Genomic DNA, 21,332 nt, shown 5'->3' with positions numbered 1-21,332 from the left:
TGATTCTGGGAATTCAATTTAATACAATTCAGGTCAATTCAATCAACTAAATATTAAGTTCCACTCAAAGAACTAGGGGCAAAGTGAGATATGAAGTAAAGTTCTTGGTTTCAAGGTATCGATATTCTTTTGGGAGAAAACAGTGAAAGTGCATAGGAAGCAACTTGCCTATCATGAGAGTATATAGTGTAATAATAATTTTATTTACCAACATTTAGTAGATCCTCATTAAGGACTAGATGAAGGAAAATAGATGCAAATTAGCCACATAAATGCTGTGTCTAGGAAGAATCAAAGGAAACTGTTCACTTTACAGTTTTTATGGTCCAGATTTCTGCCACATTTTCATGTGGTTGATTTCAGAAACTAAAAGTTGCCTATTGCAGTGACTATAGAATTACCCTCCTCCTCTGACCTTAGGCATTCAATTCGGTAAGACCTGCGATAAGTCCACTACCACGTGCTTACTGGTAATATTGCTGAGGTTTCTGGTTTTTTCTTTCTCTTTCTAGTCAATGTGACATTTAACCTTTAATGTCACTCTTCCCATATTTCCAAACATTTAAAAAAGACTGAAAAAGTTGGAACATGAAAAAACATTTCAAAGTGTCTTAAAACCAATGAGAATGTATTTTCTCAAGAATAGTTTTTCTTAGAGGACAAAAGCTTTTAGCACAATTTTAATTATTTGAATGAAGCCATTCAAATTTTGGCTAATGCAAAAGTCACCAACATGGTGATGTATTTCTCATAATTTTAGTGTGAACATGGAGTGTTATTAACATGATTTTATCTGTTTTCCTTTGTTCATGTACTTAACTTCTCTTCTTTGACATATTCTCATACACTGTCCACCAAAATAATAACCCCAACTATCAAACTGAATTCTTTCTTAAGACATTATCTAACTTCAACTAGATTCAGATAATGCCAGAAGGAAAACTGGAAATTAAGACAACCTAGTGTATAACAGTATTCATTTATATGCCACACTTCTTATTCCACTCCCAACCATAGCTAATTTTCCTAACTTCTATAATTAAGTAGAATGAAAACTCATCTCTGTCCACATCATATTCACTTTTAATAAATAAATTACTTTTATCTGTTTGTCTTTCCATTATTTTTCCTTTATATAAATAAACTCATAGTAGGACTTAAGAGAACATAACATATACTGGAATACATTTTCTTCTAAATACACATCTTTTTTCTGGCCTTAGGGCATATTTTAGTGACTTTTGCTTTCTCATTCTGTAGAATGTTAAATAAATTTTAAATATGTTTTCTTCTTCTTCACTGAAGTCAACAGCAATGCAAACTACATATAAAATATAAATGAATTATCTTTGTAAAAGACTACATTGATATATAGTATCCTCACTACTTATTTCTAAATGCGATTCTAAAATTGCAATTTTGGGTACTTCTTTAATCCATGAGATAGTGAACAAAATTAATTCTAGCAAATGAATTCCTACTTTTATCATGAATTCTAGTAAATTAAGTCCTACTTTTATCCATTCATTCCACAGTTTTTCAAGTTATAATTTGTATTCCAAAGATATTTAGAGAATCAACTTTATAAGAATGATGGTCTTTAAACCATTCTTATGAGGGAACTTTCTTTACTAAGAAATATAAAGAAAGAATGTAAATATTTGAAATATAAGTACAGACTTACCTTGCCTACATATTGATAATCAGATCCTGTATACTCCTCCAGTAAGAAAAACTGATTCCACATCCAACCACGTTTTTGACGGTGTAGAATTTTGCCATCACTCCTAGATACACGTGAACCAAAAATTCTTTGCTGGGGCACAGGAGTCCTTCTGAACATTATCTCTGGAGCACAGAAATGTGGCAGGCATACCCAGAGTAGAAACAGTAGCAGAAATTGATTTATTGTCATAGTTCACGTCTTGAATATTTCCAATGTGGATGAGGAGAAAGCAGTCTTATTTTATTGGGCTGGATTTTACTGTGTTTCAACTGGTTTCCAACATTTCATCAATGTTTTGGACATGTTTCCAAAAGCCTTAAACAAAGAAACAAATTTTAAAAAGTTGACAACATTATGAATGGTACATGTCGCTTTAAATTTAAAGTGACAAAGATTAATTAATAGTATTTACCAAATATTTTTTCTTTCCTATTTTTTTACATAAAATAAGGATTAGCTTTGAGAAACATTACTTGCCTAATAGCAAGTCTACAATTTAAGAAAAAATATTGGCAAATAATTTCAAACAAATCAGCTTTCATTTATTTTTCCTTTTGGTACTTTAACAGTTTTCAGTAATTTTAATCCCTACACTGTGTAGAGTGGAGATGCAGTTCACTTGCAAGTCAATCTTTAAACATAAATCAAATTAAAACATAAATTAAAAAATTGAAAATACATTGATATAGAGAAAGTAGGTGTCGGTTGTGCAATGCAATGATATTTAAATGTTTTCTAAACAATGGCGTAGTTTCTTCACGTTTAATTCTGCTCGAATGTAAAAGTAAAACCAAAAACAGGAGTCCCTTTGGCTGGAGACCTCTCCTTCTTTCCCTCTTAGATTGGTCTGTGAAACACCTAATATCCTAGAGAGAAAAAAAAGTCGCTACTATAGTAAATCAATTCTAATGTAATTAATACTATTGTGTAAAATGGTTTAATTATGTTTTCAGCTAAACCTTCAATATGCTTGGCCAATTTGTCTCTTTCTAACCAACCTCACTGCCACTACGCTGGTCTCCAACATGATGCCCCAGCTGGGCATCTCCTCGTCCCTCCCTGTGCTTATTTTATCAACAAAATATGCCAGGCAATCACATTAAATGTAAGTCAGATCATGTCACTTCCCTGCAAAAAACACTCCAATGACTCCTCATCTCACTTTGATAGAAACCCAAGGTCTAACAAGTACCTACAATTCTCTACTGGATTTCATAACTGCTGCTTACTTCTGACTTTATAAGTCACTTCAATCTCTTCCACCACCCTGAAAAATTCCCACCTTTCCAAAGTGTCCTTCTTACTTTACTCTACAATACACTTCATATGCTAGTCTCTTCAACCAAGACTTCTCTACCTGTTCCCTCGGCTTTCCCATCAGTAGATATCCAATTAAGTAGAACCCCTGCTTTTGCAGTTTTCTTGAAACCTCCCCCACCATTTATATATACCAATATACTACATGTGCTTTATTTATTTACCATGTATGTGTTCTGTCTCCGTGCTGTAATCCCATGAAGGAAGGGAATTAGTCTCTTCATTTTGCTACCGTTTTTAGCATCTAGAAGAAAATCTTGCACACAGTAGATGCTCAATAAACAGTTTGATTGTATGATTAAGTGAATTGTAAATTGAATCAAACATCTAAGTACCATGACCTCTTCTATGTAGTTAAACCTCAACATTTAGTAAGGAAATACATATTTTAAAATGATAATTACTTTATTTCATGCTTCATTTATATTAACATTAGAATTCTATTTTTATTTTAAAACTTCCTCTGTAGATTTTTGTTTTGTAGATTTTATTTTCTGTTATGTATCAATTTTATTTCACGATGTGATAAAATATTTATTATAAAAAGTGGCTCAGGGACCAGAAGGATTGAGTTCCATTTCTCTAATATGGCAATGCATTATAAGATGCTGGCATTGACATTTATGCTTTCATCCACAATGATTTGTAAGCAATCTGTTTACTTTTTTTTTAGTTTATTATTGAGAAGATTTAAAGGTTAATGCAGACATGCTTTTGAAAGAAGATTAATGGTGAAGGCAGAACTTCCCTTGAGTGTATTAAATGACAGTGGAGCTCTCCACAGCACGGGAAGCATTCAACATGACAGATGTAAACTGTATTAACATAAAGTCATGTAATGCTATACTTGGAGTATAGAAATTATCTGATGCATAAAATGGTTTTACAGTACAAAGCACTGAGTTTACAAAAACTCAAATTGAATGGATCCTAATAGGAACATTCACCAAAATAACGTGTTTTTTTTTTTCATATGAGGACCTGCTAGACACTATTCTCCAGAATACACACCCATATTTTGGGGAAGAAATGGGTAGAGATTGGATCTGTGAAAGTTGTTAGCAAATAATTGGCACACCATATATACATGAGTTTTTTTATCATTATTGTTTTAGTTTCTACTACTTAATGATGAATTTCCGGAAGAATCTATAGTAAAATTCATTTTTTAATATTTAATGAATTACCTAACATCATTAAAAATATTGAAAACATATACATAAATATTATTTGATGAAACCATTTCAAACAATAACAAGATTAAATGAAAATAAGAAAAGCAAAAGTTTTAAATTATGATTAATTAGATTTATGAATTTTTTTTTTTCTTTAACAGATTGGACTTTTGGTCCCATATCTAAAAATCTTTACCTACTTAAAATCAAAAATACTTTCTCTTATGTTTTTTTTCTGAAGGTTTTATAGCCTTAGTTCTCACACATAAGTCTATGGTCCAATTTGAATCAAGTTCTGTGTATGGTGGAAGATATGAAGCTCTTTGTTTCGCCTGTGAATACTCACTTCTGCCAGCACCATTTGTGGAAAAGACCATCCTTTTCCCCTGGATGGCCTTTTCACCTTTGTTAAAACTCAGCTGTCTATATATGTGAGGGTCTCTTCTGGACCCTCTAGTCTACTACATTTATCTATTTTTCCATATTGATACCAGTAGCACACTTTCTTGATTATTGTAATTTATAAGTCTTTTGCATTTTTCATTTAAAATTTATAATTACCTTGCAAATGTATATAAAACCTTGTAGAGATTTTTGTTGGATTTGCACTGACTCTTCAGATGAATTTGGGGAAAATGGACATCATTGATTCTTCTAACCTATGAACACCGCATTTTATTATATCAATACATAATAATATACATATTATATATACATTATTGATTTCTTCTCATTAACATTTTATAGATTTCAGTATATAGGTCTGCTCATTTTTTACCAAAAACAACCCTAATATTTTCATACCTTTGATACTATTTTATTGTATTTTTTATTTAAACCATTTTATTGAGGTATGATTGAGATACCCAAAGCTGTACATATTTAATGGTTGCAATCTGACGAGTTTATACATTGTTAACATAAAAAACAGACAAGCTGTAGGCTGGCAGAAATATACAACACTGCTAATCACATCCAATTAGAGACTCATATACAGAATATATAAAGAACTCTCAAAATCAAACAATCAAAAAACACAGAATCGAACAAAAATGGGGAAAATATTTTTTTCATATGAGGACACGCCTTCACAAGAAGACAGAGGGAAAAAAGTACATGAAAATCTATTCAACGTCATTCATTATTTGAGAACTGTAAATTAAAAGAACTGACCATTAATAAATGGTGGTGAGGATGCAGAGGAAGCAGAACTCTTTAACGCTGCTGATGGGAATGTAAAATGATGTAACTTCTTCAGAAGACAGTGGGGTAGGTTGAATAATGGCCCTTAAGGATGTTCATATACTAATCCATTGAACCTGTGAAATCCATGAATATATTAATTTATATGGTAAAGAGGACTTTGCATATATCATCAATTGAAAGATCTTGGAGAGTCAGGAGATTATCCTGGATTATTCAGATGGGATCATTTAAAAAGGTTCTTTTAAGAGGGAGGCAAAAGGATCAGAGTGAGTATTAGGAAGTATGATCATAGAAGCAAGAGCTTAGACTGTCCTGGGGAAGAGGACGGTAGCCAAAGAATGCAGGAAGTCTAGAGGCCAAAAAAAAGGAGAGCAATAGATTTTTCCCTGGAGCCTCCAGAAGGAAAACAGTCCCACAGACAACTTGATTTTAGACTTTTGACATCTAGACATGTAATAGATCTGTGTTGTTCTAAGCCACTCAGTTTGTGGCAAACTGTTATAGCGTCAATAAGATTGACATGTTCTTAAAATGTAAAAAGTACATCTACAATGTAACCCAGTCTTCTGTTGCTAGATCTTTATACAAGAAGAATGAAAGCATATGTACATCTAAAAGTTTGTATATGAATGTTCATAGCAGTTTATGGATGATGGTGAAAAGCTAGAAACAAGTCCAGTGTCACAGGTTAATGGATAAACAAACTAGATATATAATGGAAGGCTACTAGGCAGTTAAAAAAAAGGTTTTGTTTGGTTTCATCTGTAAGGAACTTGGAAATATATAATTTAAATTATAAATTAAAACAAGCTGAACAGATGGAAAAACCAAAAACTCTTCTTGAATACATAAAGGCTGTGAGAACTCAGGGCAATCTACTTTTCCTGAGATTGGAGAGAGAGAAAGACAGAGGGAAACACAGTTTACCAGCAGAGGCTCAGAAGCAGAAACCACCTCTGAGCTAGTAATGGGGTAGGAAACCTGAACTGTAATTGACAAACTGTTGGATTCTCAGTATGTACAACTCTAAAAATTAAAGTCTCCAGGGAGACCCAGTCATAGGGGGCCCCCCTCAATGTTGTGAGATTTAACTGCAGGAGCAGACCAACTTCCCACAGTAAATCCCCTTGTGCTTCCAAAGGGAAGAGGTGGGGGAACATGATATTTAAAAGTACTACAGACCATAGTTTTTAACAAGGTCTACCCTGAGGGGAAACTAATTAACCAGAGCCTAACCTACTAGAGTATTTATTATCAGAGCCTAACTGACTTGGGGGGAAGGGGAAAAACATATCCACTCCAGCCCCCTACAGCCAACCTGTCCCACCTAAGAAGGGAGAAGACACTGAGGAACACTCCCGAAGCTCACAGTCCAGAAGCATAGGTTCACTACAGACAGTACTGATCACAGGCTCCAGAAATTTCCCCTGCCCTCACACCTACCCATTACATTACTAAAGGGCTGGTTACAGTGGTTCCATTTTCTAGTACAGCGGTTCCCCCTTATCCATGGGGAATACATTCCAAGACCCCTAGTGGATGCCTGAAACTGTGGATTGTACCAAACCCTATATATACTAAGTTTTTTCCTATACATACATACCTATGATAGAGTTTAATTTATAAATTGGGCACAGTAAGAGGTTAGGAACAATAACTGATAAAATAGAACAGTTATAACAATATGCTATAATATATTTTGTGACTGTGGTTTCTCTCTCAAATATCACAGTTCTATTCTCCCCTTCTTGCGATGATGTAAAATGATGAAGGGCCTACATGGTGGGGTGAAGTGAGGTGAATGTCAAAGGCATTGTGATGCACTGTTAGGTTACCCCGGACCTTCTAGTGATACTTCAGGAGGGCATCCGCTTTCTGATTGTGGGTGACTACAGGTAACTGAAACTTAGGAAAACAACACAGCTGATACAGGGGGGACTAGGGATCACTATACATCATGCCCAGCTGTCAGAGACAACCAGATTACAAGGTGTACAGGCAAAAAAGTACAAACTAAAGAGAAAGAGCACGTATCAGTACCAGACATGGTAGGGATGTTGGAATTACCAGATAGGGAATTTAAGGCACCTGTGATCAATATGCTAAGGGTTCTATGGGTCAAGTATACAGCATGCAGGAACAGATGGCAATGTCAACACAGAGATGGAAATCCTAAGAAAGCACTAAAAAGAAATGAAAGAGATCAAAAACACTGTAATAAAAATGAATAATGCCTTTCATAAGTTCAGGGGCAGACTGGACTTGGCTGAGGAAAGAGTCTCCGAGCAAGATGATAGAGCAACAGAATCCTCAAAAACCTTCTACATTTGTCCAAACCCATAGAATGTGCCACACCAAGAGGGAACCCTAAGGCAAACTATGGACTTTGAGTGATTATGATGTGTCAGTACAGGTTCAAATGGTAAAAAGTTTTGGTGAGTAATGTTGGAATGGGAGAGACTATCCACGCATGTGTGATGTGCGGGGGAGGCAGACGTATGCACAATCTCCTTACCGTCTCACTTTTCTTGGGAACCTAAAACTGCTCTTAAAAATGGACAACTGATAAATGTGCAAAATGAAAAAAAAAAATGGGGAATTATGTGAAACAAACCAACAATTAATTTGCCCAGTGTTACTTCTTCCTAGTTATGTTCTAATGTAGTTAGAAGTCTATGTTTTCCAAAATTGTTCCTTCATTATCAATACTACAAATAATCCTTCTTCCAGTAACCTGACTCAGAAGATAGAATACCTTTCACACTTGCATTTAACCAAGTCCATCTCCTATATGGGCATTTAATCCATTCTCTCCCTTTGGTTTCATTCTTCATGGCTCTCAGCTCTGTTTTTTATTCCTGTTCTATGCGCCACCACACTACTTTAAGTCATCATCCCATATAAACAACTGTACAGTATTCAACAGCTTGTCTTAACCTTAATCTTTCTTGTTTAAAATATTTTCTACAGGGTGTTAGCTAAATTAATTATCCAAAACCTACTTCACCAAGACCCAAATCAATTAAAAATTTTAAATATATCTGCTACTGGGAAGATAACATCTGAACTTCATAGCTCAATGCAATATCTAGAATTAGATAACTTTTTTAAAAAATGTATTTTATATTATATGCAACTGTTTATTTAATGTTAAACCTGACATGCACCTTCTTACATGTATTGACTATCCCCCCACTGATATATAATTCTGAATCATGTCTAGGTGTTTATACCTTATTGAATTTCCCTCATTAGTGAATAGCACATTGTTATGTATGTATATAAAGATGTACCAATAAACATTTCTTGATTAAGTAATTCATATATGTCTAAAACATCACTAATGAATAGGTTGGACTATCATGGTAAAAAAAGAAAAGCTAGATTTTAGAATATGAACATATTATGTAAGGGAGCTGTATTTGTTTGAAATTATTAACAGTTATAATTAGAAGGAAGCAAATGGATTGAGACCACAGTTAAACTATCTTCTGGAAAGAAAATGCTAATAGATAATGAAATTCTATAATGCCATTTCCAGTTAATACATTTCATTTTCAAGAAATCCTTTCCAAAGCACATTCCCTTCTTTTAATCCAAAAATAATTTAATATGAATATCACATGAAGTTTAGGGATTATTAAACCATCCCTTAGCATTATGCATTCCTGTAACTCCTTTAAAACAGTGCTTCTTAAACATTAATGTACACTCTCATCTCCTGGAGCTCTTGTTAAACTTCTATGCTCTCATTTAGCAAGTCTTGGGTAGGGTACAAGATTCTGCATTTCTAACAAGCTCCCCAGTATTGCCAATGAGGTATTCACAGCTCAGGTATGTAGCATACTACATTGATGGGAAAATAAAAATATAAGGTGGCTACTCTGGGAAGTACAGAACACTATTTCTAAATGAATAGTCTTTTTCCACAATTTTTTAACCAGAAGAATCTGTATGATTCAAGTCAGCATATACCACAGCAATTGTCAGATTACACTATAGGCTGTATTTCCTTTTACATGTACATTTTAAAGCATTTGTCATATTGAACCTTATGTCATATTTACAGTCTCAAATTTTCATTACTCTTCTGAAATGGTTATCACAACTATTGTATTCATTTTATTAAATAGGAAAGCCAAAAACAGCAGATCACAGAATATAATGGGCATTTGGACACATTTCAATTATTAATTAAGCCTCCACACATCACAGGTGATCAGTTAAGCTGTGATACACCTTGGATAGTAAAAGGAATTAGTCATTCTCCAGTCAGCTGATTATTTTGATTGGGATCTTAATGTACTAGCTTTTTTTTCTTTAATTTTACCATTTATAATTACAGTAGAAAATGTTAAGGATTATTGAGACCAAACCCAAGCCTCTGTGGATTAACAGTTTTAATCCTTTTAGAGTTTCATAGCACCAATACAGTCTAATGAAATTTCAACATTGAGAAATAAGGAAACATTTTTCAGGTGTGTTTATACAATTAAATGAGCCAGTGCATACTAAATACTTCCTTTTTATGCAGCTGATACCATTTTTTGCATCTAGCCTAGGCACTATGTAAGATAATTGAATCAAAGCACTACACTAAGGATTGAAATAATACGAGACCATATGCTTGATCATGTTTTCCAAGAGTTCATTACATATTACCTACTGTGCTCTAATGTCATAGAAAATATAGAATTCTACATTGAATATTTATAACTCTATTTTAAGTATGTGTTTGCATATGTATCCCTGTTTAGATTCCAATTTTAAAGCAGCATCTTATGTCTTGCATCCAAAGTTACTAATGTAGGAATCGCACAAAGTGTTCAATAAATATTTTTCGAATTGGATTGAATAGTTGTGTTATTTCTAAAATATTACAATTAGAATGAAACTTGGTTCTTTCCCTAAAAAAGCACAGCAACATGTCAAGGACCATTTACACCACTTTATGCTTATATCCTATTTATACATAACATCACAGATCTCACACAAGACAGTCATATAAGCAATCAATACATCATTGTTGAATGAAAAAAGCATCACAAAGGTTTGCTAGTCTCAGACAAATTATAAAACATGGCTAAGATTGTTACTAGTGCAGACAGAATTCCAAGAAGCTCTGATGCTTGCCATTCTTCTCAGATTAAAATTCCCCTTCAAGCAAAACCATTTGAAATTAATTTAATTTTCCAGGAATGTGACCTGCATACAAACCAGTAATACACTTCTTAACTATACTATGTGATAATATCTTACAATAATAACTTGCAAAACCATATACATTTTGGGCAGTGGGTGGGTAAAGTATATAGTAGGGATAAGAGAGAGAGGTGAATGAAACATATAACTTGATGTGACCATTTTCTCTAAGATTCTTGCTGCAAATGGGCTAAAGAATAGCACCCTAGAGTTTTTGCTTCACTGTCAGTAGCCTTTTTAACTTCAGCAGTGAGTGTGACAGTCCCACATGTAACTTGATCCATGATCAACTTAGCAGTGCTAATACAGCTGTGACATTACACCTGCTGCTTCCTGGAAGTCTTATTCTACTGTAGCTAGGATTCATTTCATTATGTGGAAATAGGTAGCAAGAATGCTCTCAGGGTAACTTAAAGACATTAGAATAAAAGCCATCTGGTATCCGGTTTTCTCTGATTCAGGACTTGAACTTCTTCTGAAAAGCAGCGAGGGGAGAGATAGGGAGACAGAGCTTGGGAGTTTTATTAGGCATTTCTCCTCAAGATGGGGGTGTCATTCCCCATTTAATGCATTATTAGTAGGACATCAAGAAAAAATACCCATAGCTGGAAGAAAAAAATAATTAAAGATCATTTCTCATTCAAAGTTACTTCGATGAAGACCTTCTGCATGTGTACTAATATATACTGTGTAAATAATCACTACATGCTTTACATGTTCTACTGTGTGAATGTGTAGAATATGCACTAAATTGGGATTAACTGCATTGCAAAATGTGTTCTTGCTGTTGTGCTTAAAAATATATAAATATAACTGACACTCGTTTGTGAAAATGAGTCAAACATACAAAAATGTGAAAATACATTATTGGCCATTAAAAACCTACTTAAGTTGAAAGTATAAAAATAGTTATTACATGAGGATAAGCACTGTAATCATAAGACTGACTTTGTGGCATGCATTTAGGAGGTGGTCAGGTTTAAGTAAAAGAAGAACAAAATTTTATCAGCACTAATTTTTAATTCTAATTATGCTTCAATATTTGCACAATACTAAAAAGCCCATTTGTAGATAGCCTATCTTATCTCTATATGGAAACCATTACATTAAAAAGGATTAACTCCTAAATGTTGTATCTGTAGCTGAAATATAAAATTGGAATCACACTGCATTAGTTAATTTCATCCTCTTGGGGGCAGACAGGGACTAGATCGTAATTTATTTTCTATTTTTCATAGTGCTTGCCCCAAGGCTAAGAGGTATTTTATCATAGTTTTCAGCTAAACTAAAAAAGACAGTACAGGGACTTTTCCCCAATACTTAGTGCCTAAGTATATACTCTAGACTCTAAAACATACTAGTGGTTTTGTAAATACTTGGAGTATTAAGCTATATTAGAATGAGCACCCCAGTGAACTAGCTGTACAAATTGTTGTGCGTATGTTCGTTTTCCCCACACATCTCAATGCAGTGTGTTTAGAACTTTCATTCTATAGATGGAGTCACCGTGGCTCAGCATTGTTCTCTCAGCAATGTAATGGAGCACAGTCTTTGGGCCACACATTTTGCTATATGGAAGCTGTCAAATCTGAACTACACTGAAATGATTCTTACCATCTAAGAATGAACAGTGTGAATAGATGAAAAGAGCACCTAATCCAAAAACAGGTGGTCCGAGAGATCTTTTTGGAGGGAATCATGTCCTAGATGACACACAGGGAAGGAAGTCAGAGTGTCATTATGTGAACACCTTTGCATGTTGTGTGCAAATAAATTTCAGAAATAAAACTGACTTCTGGCAGATGAAGGGATGGAATTGCATTCCAGTAACGGGAATAGTGGGTCATGGATAGGGAAAAGAATGTGCAAAGCCCAGGAGGACAAAGAGAAGCATGTGCACTGATGAAATGAAGTAATTTCACTTTGATTGTATGACACAATTTTAAGACGACTAAACCCGAGACTAGATTTAGGTACAGATCTGTTACAGTGCAGAGTCCAAACCACTGAACCCTTCAGCCATAGTTTTCTCTTTGTTAGCCAGGGCTGTGTTATGACTTTCATGGTCCCTAGCCAGTTTGCCTTCCTAGGCTTTTTCTTCAATTAGAAAAAATAATAATAGAAAATGTATTTTGCAGCTTTATTCATATGAAGACACATATGTTAATATTGTATACTAAAGCACTGTCTTAGCCTTAAAGTTCAGTTTTTTCCCTATGATTCTAAAAGAAATTTAAACAATTTCACGGACTTCTCCATAAACGTATTGAGGGCTCTAAGCTCTGTGCCTACTCTGCCTAATGGAGAAATTTTCCCTGACTTCAGCAGCAAACATGACCAAGTACTTTTGAATTCAACTTCAGAAATAATTTTTTTCTCCTATAACTTAATCTCACAGATATGGGAATAGTTCAAGAGTAATGTTATGTCATGTGCTCAGTCTCAAACAGTTAGTGCCATAACCAGAAATGTCCTGCATAATTTAATAATGAATAGATGTTATTATGATTAAAACTTACACTTTAATGCTCTTATCTAGGAGACATCCTGGCTACCTTCCAGTTTGCTGAGTACAGAAAAGATGGATCCATTGGCAATGAGAGATTTCTTAGACCATGGGAAGTAGGTGAACCTCAGGCCACAGAAGCATTTAGACACATATCATAAGTTTCTGGGTAAATAATATTTATGAAAAACATTAATGAAAACATGTTTGGACATGTAAATTCCAGATATCTTTTGACTTGAAGCATATCACTGACATGTTGAATTCTAAGTATAAACTTGCTTTCCAAGTCGCCTAGAGAAAAAAGAGTGAGCAGATAATTTTTCATTTTAAGAATTGTGTCTATGGAAGGAAAGTTGGAATTGGTTAAAATTGTAAGTTAGTAAGTTAAAAAAAAAAGGATTTAAAACATTTCCTTAAAAAGTATAGCTACATCGTTTGGTTTCTGGCCCCTACCTTCTCTAACTTCACACCCTAATGCCGGCCCACTGTCAATCCCCTGCTATGCCTCTTGAAATCCCACTGCAGTACAGCTTTCCAGCTTTCAGGAGACGAGTTTTACCCACTTGAAGAAAATCTGTTTTTCATGTATGTGTATCTGACTTTTTTTTGTAACACAAACATCAATGGGGAAATCCTCACCTGTAATTATTTTTAAATATTAGAAAGTACTAGAGTTTATAATTCTACTTCACTGTATCATTTGATGCCCAAATCCAGTGCAACACACACAAAAAAGTCACCACAACAAAACTACACATTTTCTGAAGAATGAAATTTGTAAGCTTTCAGATAGTAGAAGAGATTATGTGTTGTTCCCTGAAACAATTACACACTTAGCTCATATTCAGTTACAATCACTGTGGGAACTAGAAAGATGTATCACTTAAATAAGAATTTCATAGGTTAAGATCAGTGCTAGAGACAAAGAGTACACCTAACATCTGGACCAGTAAGGCCAACTCTGCAAAATACCATTCACTCAGTTAACTGCAAACCACTCTGTCAAGCACAGTGCTCACTGTTCAGCTTTTCCCAGCTCTGATGGATAGTTGGTTTAACTTCTATATATTCCTCCTCCATGTGTACATGACACCTTTGGAGTTTTGCTATGAGGATACTTATTATGTGGTATGATATCCTGACTTCTGTACTATTCCTCAAAACATGCATTCTGCATCTTGGGAAAAAGTATCCTTTTATTTGCTGTGTGTGTGTGTGTGTGTGTGTGTGTGGCCTTTAATGGACTGAGTTAAGCAAAGGAAGTTATTATATAGCATGTACTTCCATATAAAGACATTTTAACTTATTTTCCTGCCTCCTACCACCACCTAGGAAGATGGAGCACTAGACATCTGGGTTGGGGGGAAGTAGGAGGGGAATATAGAAAAGAAGTTAAGAGTTTATTTGGAGTGAGTTTTCTCACTTTCTTTTTATTTAGATTGAGTTTTCTCACCTTCTTTCTCCCAAAGGTCAGCTATAGAATGATAATAAAGAATTACAAAGAAGGGAAATGTCTCAAGTCCTAATTTTCTAGATGGAAGCCTCTTGGATTCATTCTGATTTTCTCCTGATTTGTTCTGTAAACATATACATTCACCATTTTAAGCACAACTCATCAATCCCTTCCATAATTTATTTGGATTTCATTTGATAACGAACCTCTAGAACCTAGCTGGTTTCAATTTCTTAAATAGGAGTACGTCAACTACCAGGGCAGGAATAAACCATCTGTGGTATACCCACTGGCCCAGAGAACAGTGGGATGAGGAAGTACTGGATTTGCATAACTAGAGGTATTAGTTTCTGTCCTCCTCAGCTTCAGTTGTAGACCATTCAATTCAGCCAGTGCTTTTTGTCTTCAAATGTTAATGCAAACCAAGCAGGACATGTATAGACACATACAGACAGGATGCACATACATACAGGACACACACACATACATAAATACACATAGACAGTAGGCTCATACCTCTAATACTGAATCTACCTTAAAGCTCTGAAGAATAAGAACACGTAATATTGAGAAATGGATAATAAAACTATATGAGAAACACAAAAAACAAATTATCTTTGAAAATCATAAAGCTTGTAGTGGTAACCACCTGCCCCCTGCCCCAAATACTGGATATAACTGATGTATAGTACAAATATGCATTCTAAGTTTATAATTTAAAGTGGTGATTACACATTCACAATTGAAAAGAAATTGTGCAATTGAAAGAAATTAACTAACTTCGGGGACTAATCAAAAAAAATTTATGACACTTTTCAAGGTATTACACTTGCCAGTCAATGCAGATAAGATCTATGAATATAAAGAACAAGATTTTAATTTTGATTTTTAGTTTGATTAAGTAAGTTAATCAACAGGAAAAATATAATAAAATTTTGATAAACTATAATAAGCTTATAATAAATTTTATTATATTTCTAAAGTTAATTACTAGGACCGGTAAAGTTTTTCCAAATACTAGAAAATTAGTATCCTAGTCCGCAGGCTGCCAGAATGGATAAACAAAGTAGAAACTAACCTTATGCTGTATAAACGAATTTCATTTATAATAGAAAGATAGAGATGGGTTGAAAGTAAAAGACTATAAAAGGCTAACCATGTAAACACTAATTATAAAAAATTTGGACTGGCTAAATTAATGTCAGATAACGTAAGTCTCAGAACAAGTAATATTGCCAGAGATAAAGACATAAAAGGATTAATTCATATAGAAAATACAACAATCATAAATATGTATACAGAGCTCCCAAATACATTAAGCAAAAACTGATAGAACTGCAAGGAGAAACAAAAAATCAACAACTGCACAATTACAATAGCAATCTTCAACATTCCTGTCAACATATCAGCGAATACGTTCTTTTCAAGTATACATGTAAGATGTAAGAAAATCATACCTGGAGTTATAAAACCCAGTCATAGAATATTTAAAAGACTGAAATTATACAACACTTCTCTGACTGTAATGGATTTAAATTAGTAACTAATAAGAGATCCAAAAATGTATTGCATAAATATTTCAAAATTGAATAACAACTTTTAGATAGCCCATCATCAAAGAATAAGTGCAAAATAATTAGAATATATTTTGAACTGAATAAAATTGAAAACAAAAACCAATGTATTTCAAAATTTGTGGGATGTAGCTAATGAAGTACTTAGAAGGAATTTCATGTATTAAACTCCAACTTCAATAAAGACAAACTTATCAAGTTAATCATCTAAGCTGTTAGATTATAATCATCTAAGCTTCTAGATTATAGAAGGAAGAAATTAATCCTAATAAAGGAGGCAAAACAAAAATTTATAAATACATATCTTTCATAAATGTATATATATATTTTATTATATATCACATATATCTTTTATTAAAGACATAAAGGGAAGTCATAAACTGGGAGAAAACTACTGCAAACACTTCTCTGATATAGCATTTATCCACATTACACTAAGAAATGTCAAATTCAATAATTAAAAACAAAGAACCCAATTAAAAATTGGCAAAAGATTCAGACATCTCAACAAAAATAAACATACAGGTAGCAAATACACATCAATTTCCATCAATATCAATCACCATTATGTAATGAAAATTTGAAAATTAAAATCACAATGCATATCACTCTACTACACTAAAATAACTAAAAATTTTAAAAAGATATTACAAAGTGATGGAAAGGTTGCTGAAAATGAAACTTTATACCCTGATGGTGAGATGGTGAGATTGCAAAATATTATAGCCACTTTAGGAAACAAATCACAGTTTCTTAAAACAGCACACATGTACTTATTATTTGATATGACATTCACACCCTAGTTATTTGTCCAGGAGAAATAAAAATATTTGTTCACATAAAACTAAATGTAAATAGTCACACTCATTTTATATTATTTAATAATCATTATTGCCAAAAACTGGAAATGAACCAAATGTCCTCAAATCTGTGAATGAACAAACTTTGATGCAACCATACAATGGCATACTCCTTGTCTTTTTTTTTAAATTTTTTATTAAGATATGATTGATATACACTCTTATGAAGGTTTCACATGAAAAACAATGTGGTTACTACACTTACCCGTATTATCAAGTCCCCACCCATACTCCAATGAAGTCAACTGACCATCAGTGCAGCAAGATGGCATTCTCCTTTTCAATAAAACCATATGAACTATTGATATCTGTAATAACATGGATAAATCTCAAATGAACTATGCTAAGCAGAAGAAATAGGACTCAAAAATCACATATAGTGTATGATTCCAATTATACAACATTCTTGAAAATGTTAAAGTATAGGGATATAAAATACAACCGATTCTGGTTGCTAGGACCTAGTCACTGCAAAGAAACTTTTTGGGGAGATGGTAATAGTCTCGATTTTGTCTGTGTGGTCATTATAAGACTGTACATATTTGTGAAAATTCATAGAATTTTACACTAGAAAAGGTAAATTTACTGTATGTAAATTATACCTTCATACAAATGGCCAACAGGTACATGAAAAGACGGTCAACAGGAAATGCAAATCAAAACCACAGTGAGATCTCACCTCACACCTATCAGGATGGCTATTATACAGAAGGATAAATATCATTTTTTAAAAAGAATATTTACCTTCATTGCACTTGCGTTTATCAAATATTAAATATTTTAATAATTAAGAGCATTTAACAATGTGTGGTTTTACAAATTAACCAAGAAACAAAACAAAAACCACTACATAATATTTATGAATAGAAATATGTGTTATCCAGAAAAGGCTTATCACTTTGAAATTTTATTCAGATCAGTGGATCCTTTATCCTACTCTGAGACATTGGTGTTTCAAAGAAAACAAGGCCCTGAATAATATGCCCCATCTTGTTTCCTCTTATTCATTAATTCTAGCTAGTTATTAGCTGTCAAAACAAGAGACCAAACCTCACACCTAACAGTGTGCCAAATATCATTTTAAAAATATCTACATAATCTCATTAGGACTTTATATCCTCAGCTTGTCCTGGACACTCAGTTTCAGAAAACAGGGAATTCATACAATAGTGCATGAAATATTAGGGCTCTGAAAGCCTGCACCTACTTAGGGAAGAGTGTAATTTAATAAAGTGCTCATTGATGTCAGCACACTGCCTCAACACACTTGTGCTAATGTTGAAGCCTATAGCACAGAGACTCCCACTGCTAACTAGATGACTAAAGTAAGATTCCGTTTTCCCTTGGAGGCAGACACAAAGGTGGGAAAGTTATTCTCAAAGGGATTTAGATACTTAAAGTATCCGTTGGAACAGAACAAAAATAGGGAAGGGCACACGTTAGGGAAGCCAACTAGGGAAACAAACTCAATAGGGCTGCATTATTTATAAGAACAAAAGTTATGAAAGACATCACCAGGCTTCTATTGTTTCCACTTTATTCACACACAAATTTCTAACGTAAATTATAAATAAGGAATAATATTTTTATGACTTACATGCTAAGCTTTCTAACAATCCCTTATAAATCCCAGAGAAATTAAAGAGCTACGAGTTAGAATTTCATATACTGAATTTTATACTTTGTCTAGAGATGTCTATTAGTTATACTGTTTAAAATTATATCTGAGAAAGTCAAATTAATGATTTCTCAAAATAAGTTGAATTATGTATCATTCACCGAGGTAGGGATTTTTCATCTGAGTTCATACAAATGAAAGTTTTGTTCATATTGAAGCAAAAGCAAATATTCTGTCATGATTTCATGAAAGTGTTTTATTAATACTTTAAATATTTTATCTCTTAGGCTGACCTAAATGTTTTACATTTTAAAACAAGTCCTTTTTTTTTTTATATATCACCCTGGGCATTTTAGCTGCCTGATGAGGTTTTGAAACCTGTTTGCTATTGGAATATTCTTGACAAGAAATCTTAGTATTAGGAGAAAGGACACTAAGCATTGTATGTAAGATAATATTTTGTATTTTTAAAAAATAACATAAATTCTTACCAAATAAAACAGATCGCAAACAGAATGACCCATTTTAAACCAGTGGTAATGAGAAAAGATATGCAACAATGATAGATCCTGTTAGAAAACTGAATCATTTCTCTTGACTTTTCTTTACTCTGTCAACACAATATGTGTTGATTTTAATGGCTTGATTTACTTATGTTCTTAATAATTTTAAGAAAAAATTTCAAAATATACCATAATTGTCCAAATTGCATTGAGAAGTCATTAAAAATTTTATCATCCCATCACTTAATCCATTCAATGAACAACTATTTAATATTTAGTCTAAGCCAGATACTGTAATATATAATCAGGATTTGAAAGTACAACAGTCTTTTATATAAGCATAAAATTCAACAGAGAGAAATAGAGATATTATTATAAATTGAATAAGCAGCATTTCTAAAGTCACTAAAATTTGTGCATTTAAAAATATCCCATGACACATGTTGCTCATTGCTACACCCTAACTGATTAACATTACTTTTTAGACTGGAGGTTTTGGGTGTTAGGCTCCAAGGGTATGGATGGAATAAAGTTGTGACTACTTAGCACTGAGTTTTAAATTTTATTTTCTTCAGTGTATTCGTAGAATAAATGCCTTGATAGTAATTGTTGAATTTGAAAAGCTTTATTAAGAACCTCCGTGTGGAAAGAACTAAGGATAAAATGTATAAACCATACAAGGATACGGAGGGTGGAGCCAACATGGCGGCATGAGTAGGACAGTGGGAATATCCTCCCAAAAACATATATACTTTTGAAAATACAACAAACACAACTAGCCCTAAAAGAGAGACCAGAAGACGCAGGACAGTGGCCAGACTGCAGCTAAACCAGCGAGAAACCAGCGACTGGTGAAAGGGGTGAGATACAAGCCCCGGCCCGGCGGGACCCGAGCGCCCCTCCCCACAGCTCCCGGCGGGAGAAGAATAGGCAGAGCGGGAGGGAGACGGAGCCCAGGACTGCCGAACACCCAGCCCCAGCCACCCGCACCAGAGCACAGACACAGTGCGTGGGCAGAGGGCAGTAAGACCTCTGAGCGGGTGCCGAAGCTGATGCCCCTGTGACAAAGAAAAGCGGGGGCTTTTTGAAAGTCTTAAAGGGACAGGGACTTAACAGCTTGACGGAAACAACCCAGGTCACAGTACAGCAGCTGGAAATTACAGGGAAAATTGGGTGCACTAACCCCCTGGGCAACAGCTCTGAGACCCCTCACGGAGGCAAACAGTCAAACAGCCCCCCCATCCATTACCCAACCGGGCGATGCGAAAGCAGAGAAGCAGCCTGAGACAAATTCCGCGCACAGAAAGGGAAATTTCTCCCTTCTGGCCAGGCAAGACACAGACCCACTCTACACGCAATTACCCAACACAAGCCACTAGGGGTCGCAGTTGTCCCAGTAAAGAAAGGCCAGTAGCAAGTGAAAATTTTGGCCCTCCCAGCTGACAGGCAATAGCACCTGTCAACATGAAAAGGGAAAAAAATATGATCCAGACAAGACTAACCCAGACAGCTTCAGCATCTGCTACATCTTCCCCTGAGAAGGAATCTGGGGAGATAGATTTAGCCAGTCTACCTGAAAAAGAATTCAAAACAAAAGTCATAACCATGCTGATGGACTTGCAGAGAAATATGTAAGAACTAAGGAAGGAGAATACAGAAATAAAGCAAGCTCTGGAAGGACTTCAAAACAGAATGGACGAGATGCAAGAGACCATTAATGGACTAGAAAACAGAGAACAGGAACGCAGAGAAGCTGATGCAGAGAGAGATAAAAGGATCTCCAGGAATGAAAGAATTTTAAGAGAGCTGAGTGATCAATCGAAAAGGAATAATATAAGAGTCATAGGTATCCCAGAAGAAGTAGAGAGAGAAAAGGGGATAGAAAATGTCTTTGAAGAAATAATTGCTGAAAATTTCCCCAAACTAGGGGAAGAAATGGCCTCTCAGACCACAGAGGTACACAGAACTCCCATGACAAGGGATCCAAGGAGGGCAACACCAAGACACATAATAATTAAAATGGCAAAGATCAAAGACAAGGACAAAGTATTAAAGGCAGCCAGAGAGGAAAAAAAAGGTTACCTACAAAGGAAAACCCATCAGGCTATCATCAGACTTCTCAACAGAAAACCCTACAGGCCAGAAGAGAATGGCATGATATACTTAATGCAATGAAACAGAAGGGCCTC

General features: G+C 34.4%; 1 protein-coding gene across 2 annotated transcripts in view; it reads right to left on the bottom strand.

Annotated features, from left to right (window-relative positions):
* LOC118918184 (cadherin-10) overlaps positions 1 to 21,332 on the bottom strand; it is a 171,353-nt gene that overhangs the window by 109,842 nt on the left and 40,179 nt on the right. For both annotated transcript variants that reach the window (XM_036896730.2, XM_036896729.2), the window contains exon 2: positions 1,685 to 2,041. In XM_036896730.2, the coding sequence (XP_036752625.2) occupies positions 1,685 to 1,915 (231 nt within the window). In that variant the 5' untranslated portion in view covers positions 1,916 to 2,041. The remainder of the gene's footprint in view (positions 1 to 1,684; positions 2,042 to 21,332) is intronic.

The sequence above is a fragment of the Manis pentadactyla genome, chromosome 2, assembly GCF_030020395.1.
Source record: "Manis pentadactyla isolate mManPen7 chromosome 2, mManPen7.hap1, whole genome shotgun sequence".
Taxonomy (NCBI): domain Eukaryota; kingdom Metazoa; phylum Chordata; class Mammalia; order Pholidota; family Manidae; genus Manis; species Manis pentadactyla.
The sequence above is the reverse complement of the archived record's forward strand: the minus strand, read 5'-3'. Positions and strand labels throughout refer to the sequence as shown.